This window comes from Rhinopithecus roxellana, chromosome 10, assembly GCF_007565055.1.
Source record: "Rhinopithecus roxellana isolate Shanxi Qingling chromosome 10, ASM756505v1, whole genome shotgun sequence".
NCBI lineage: Eukaryota > Metazoa > Chordata > Mammalia > Primates > Cercopithecidae > Rhinopithecus > Rhinopithecus roxellana.
In genome coordinates this window covers 55,682,353-55,687,180 of record NC_044558.1, presented here as the reverse complement: position 1 = coordinate 55,687,180, position 4,828 = coordinate 55,682,353, and the positions used below count along the sequence as shown (strand labels likewise).

General features: G+C 37.7%; 1 protein-coding gene across 1 annotated transcript; it reads left to right on the top strand.

The window, feature by feature from the left end:
- Positions 1 to 2,642: 2,642 nt before the first annotated feature.
- LOC104673721 (olfactory receptor 2AP1) lies at positions 2,643 to 3,572 on the top strand. The gene has a single exon (XM_010377858.2). The coding sequence runs from the start codon at positions 2,643 to 2,645 to the stop codon at positions 3,570 to 3,572; it is 930 nt and encodes a 309-aa protein (XP_010376160.2).
- Positions 3,573 to 4,828: the final 1,256 nt, after the last annotated feature.

Below are 4,828 nucleotides of genomic sequence, written 5' to 3'. Positions count from 1 at the left end.
ACCTGTTTTTCCATAGCCAAGTCCAGCTATGACCACCTGAGAAAGAAAAAATATAATGACTCCATACTCTTCTTCTCTGTGGCTGATGCTCTCTGGATACCTCCTCCACCACCACCAATACATCTCCTAACTAGTCTCCCTGGACCCTCTTCTCTCAGCTGTCTATTTAAAGTTTGTTCCCAAAGTTATTCACAAAGGACATTCATTAGCCTGTTCCAGATGAAGATCCCCCAGGGAACTTGTGTTTCTTTACTCAATTGATCCCCAGTGCATGCTCTCAATAGAGCATGTATAACCTGTGTCACTCTGGGTCAAGTTTAATCTGGGGTAGGACAGGGAGTTCATATTATGCCTTCTGAGATTATCAGCTTATTTCTCCTACAACAGAAAAATTCAAGAGTACTCTGCTTCTCAAAGTCCTTGTTTTAGTGTCCTAGTTATTGGCTATGCTTTAAAAAGAGGATGTCCAAAAACTCTGGTTCAGCTCCTGTTTAATTAGTTGAAGAACAGAGATCAGCAAATCCCCACTGAGATGATAAAAAACAGAAGCAGCAGACTACTTCTTACCAAGAGAAGTTTGGAAATTTGTGTATTTCTATGTAATGTAGTATAGAACTTGCTTGCAGAAAAGGTAAAAAAAAAAAAATGCAACAAATCTTGTACTATTTTGTAATTATGTCACCTTCTAATTTTAATTTACCACCAAGAACATTTAGGATTAAAATCTCACAATAGTCATTTCGACAGTCAAGTCAGGAAGTATGTTAACTGTTTATAGCTTCATTTATTTTACTTCTCAGGAGTTGTAAATCCTGAAACTGATGCAGATGTGAATATTCAACCACTCCCTGAAGACTCCAGGTTAGTAACCAGGAGGGAAGGGCATCTGCAGCTGATGCTCTCTGGTTACCATCCTCAGCACCACCAACCCGTCTCCAAGCTAACCTCTCTGGACCTTCTTCTCTCAGTTGCATATTTAAAGTTTGTTCCCTAAGTTATTTACAATAACTTTTCTTGATCCCTGATTTCAACTGTCGACTGCAACCCAATAAGAAGTTATAAAATCAATTTAATGGGCTGCAACCAGCATTTTAAAAATTAAATAGAAAATATCAGATTTTATCACATGGCCAGGTACAGTGCCTCACATCTGTAATCTCAGCACTTTGGGAGGCCAAAGTGAGAGGATCATTTGAGCCTAGGAGTTCAAAACCAGCCTGGGCAACATAACGAGACCCCATCTTCACAAAACATAAAAAAATAATAATAATTAGCTGGGGATGGTAGTGCATGCCTGTGGTCCCAGCTACTCAGGAAGCTGGGGTAGGAGGATCACTTGAGCCCAGGAGATCAAGGCTGAAGTGAGTCATGATCATGCTACTGTGCTCCAGCCTGGGTGACAGAGTAAGACTGTGTCTCAAAAAAAAAAAAAAGATTATACCATATGTAGTAAGAAATGCTCTATAAAACTTTTAAGTGAGATCTATATGTGTTTATTAAAATATACATAATTTAGAATGAATTTTAATCAAAAATGCTTTAAAGCTGCTGCCTTATAAACATTTATAAAAACATAACTAGAAAGAAATCTTGAATAAATCAATAAGGGCACTCCCAGATAATGTGACTCTTTACCTGTATGAGCTCACAAATAAGTAGAAACTTATTTGAAATGCCCATGAAGTACTCAAGTATGGAATCTCCCAGAAAATCCTGTATCATAGTTTTATACATTTTCCCCATAAAATTCACATGCCCACATACACAAAATGTTTTACACATAATTTAATGGATTTACAGACATAGTAAATCTAATCTAGGGATTAGTAGATCCCTGGTTTAAAAATTCTTGCTTTAAATATTCTTAAGATCCTAAAATTTCCTTAGAATGTAATAGAATCTCCCTACCCTTACAGGAAAGCAAAATTCTAGATCTAAAGATTCTGAATGTGTTTGAGGAAGTATTCTAATCTAATATTTACTGACCCCTAGAAAGTATGTAGAATGTTTCAAATGACAGAATAGCATAACCCTAATACACAGATATTTGAATCTAACAGACAGACATAGGCTAAGAATTTGGAGGGTACCCTGGAAAGAAGTGGGAAGATGATACTTTTTTTGCATCAAGGGAATTAAGGAAACTGAACCCAAAGAAAAATGAGAAACTGCTATATTTATACAAAAAAAAGGTAGGGAAGAGTAAGAAAAACAACAATTCTGAGAAGAGTTAGGCACACAAAGGAAGTGGGGCAATGAATGGGGTCAATGAGAAATAAAGTTAACGTTGGGGGAAATAAATATTCTGGGAGGAGGTAGCAGCTGGAGACATTATTTTATTAACTTATTTCACAACTTTTTGAACATCATCTATGAGGCAGACCCTTGCCTCATGTGAGCACTAGGGAGAGTACAATGTGGAAAAACAATGACAAGAATTTTCCTCCATAGGGCAAATGGGACTGGAAGGATCCAACATCATTCAAATGGGCCACTGGTCTGGACCATGTCATCAGAGGAGTTCATCGTCCATTTCATTTTGTTCTTGTCAGACTTCATCTGTTCATTTCAGAGCACCTCTTCCTTTCTCACCTTTGGTTACTACTCTCTTTTTCACTTTGAGACTCAAAATTTTTTCAACAATGAAAAATAAAACCATTTTAACTGAGTTCATCCTTCTGGGTCTAACAGATATCCCTGAACTCCAGGTGGCAGTTTTCACCTTTCTTTTCCTTACGTATTTACTCAGCATCCTTGGAAATCTGATTATCCTCATCCTCACCTTACTGGACTCCCACCTTCAGACTCCCATGTATTTCCTTCTCCGGAACTTCTCCTTCTTGGAAATTTCCTTCACAAACATCTTCATTCCCAGGGTCCTGATTAGCATCACAACAGGGGACAAGAGTATCAGCTTTGCTGGCTGCTTCACTCAGTATTTCTTTGCCATATTCCTTGGGACCACAGAGTTTTACCTTCTGGCTGCCATGTCCTATGACCACTATGTGGCCATCTGCAAACCTCTGCATTACACCACCATCATGAGCAGCAGAGTCTGCACCCAGCTGATTTTCTGCTCTTGGCTGGGTGGGCTAATGGCTATTATACCACCAATCACCCTGATGAGTCAGCAGGACTTTTGTGCATCCAACAGGCTGAATCATTATTTCTGTGACTATGAGCCTCTTCTGGAACTCTCATGTTCAGACACAAGCCTCATAGAGAAGGTTGTCGTTCTTGTGGCATCTGTGACCCTAGTGGTCACTCTGGTGCTAGTGATTCTCTCCTATACATTCATTATCAAGACTATTCTGAAACTCCCCTCTGCTCAGCAAAGGCCAAAAGCCTTTTCCACTTGTTCTTCCCACATGATTGTCATCTCTCTCTCTTATGGAAGCTGCATGTTTATGTACATTAATCCCTCTGCAAAAGAAGGGGATACATTCAACAAGGGAGTAGCTCTACTCATTACTTCAGTTGCTCCTTTGTTGAACCCCTTTATTTACACCCTAAGGAACCAACAGGTAAAACAAGCCTTCAAGGATATGGTCAAAAAGCTTGTGAATCTTTAAAGAATTTAAGAATTATCTGTGGGACTAGGTATGAAAAAAGAGAGAAGAAAAAAAGAATTTAAGAATTTAAGATTTCATTGATGAGTCGCTACTATGTACTAAGCTCTCTGATGGTTATTAAGTACTCAATAAAGAGTTAAACTTCAGTTCAGTGGGAAGGACTTGGAAATAAATTACAACCTGTTAAGTGTTAATAGTGAAATGAATATGGTTTTATTCTATTTAGTTACTTAATTGAATAACTCAACCTAAGTTAGAGAGAAAATAAATGTTTTCAGAGGGGGTAAAGAAAGAAATTTTGGTAGAAGAAATATTGTGAAATAGGAGCACAAAATTTCAATCCCAGGAGACTAAGTAAATGTTACCACTATTAGTTTCAGTCAAAACAAAACAAAAAGCTATGGAGATGATAAATTTAGTTTTGAATTAAGTTAAATTCTCTTTTAAAATAAGTTAAATGCCCATCTGAATTTGGAACCAGATCTATGAATTTCACAATCCTTAAAATGTACATGGTAGTTAATGATGTGGGAATAAATGAGGTCATATATAAAAGCATGTATAGAAAAGGCTTAAATATTAAATGCTAAGGATTGTCCCAAAATTTAAAGAGCAGAAGCAGCAGAGGGGTTAATAAGAAAGGCAATTGACCTATCGAATTTATGGGAAGAGATGTCTCAAGAAACATAGTTTGTTGTCAATGTGAAGTGCTACAGAGAGCGATTAATAGGAAGAATGAAAGTGTGAGAACTGACGACTGGATTGTTATTGATCTTAGCCATTTTCAGCAAATGTGAAAGTTGGGTAGGAAGTTGGGTTGGGTAGGAAGAAATCAGATTGTTGTGGGTTACGAGTGAATGGGAGCTGACAAATTAGAGAACGATAAAATGGAATTTTGAGAATAGAGAAATGAAAAGAATGAGCCCCAAGTTATATTTCTCCATGGTGTTCTGTGCTTTTTCACTGGTAATATCATAATAATGGTTATAGATGTAAATCCGTATTCACCTCTAGTCTGTAAGGCACAGGAGTGCAGGGATAACAACTTCTTAATCACAATTTCATCTGCAATGCCAAGCAATGGTAAGTGCTCAATAAATAGTTCTTAAATGGATGAATGATGGATGGATGGATGGATGGATGGATGGATGGATGGATGGATGGATGGGTGGACGGAAGGACGGATGGGTGGGTAGACAAATGAATGAGGGGTCCCAGAACAGATTTTTTTAATGAAGGTTCGTGATCATTTGAGG

What these genes read in the sequence shown, in the direction of transcription:
- LOC104673721 (XM_010377858.2), top strand. Translation starts at nt 2,643, where the DNA reads ATGAAAAATAAAACCATTTTAACTGAGTTCATCCTTCTGGGTCTAACA.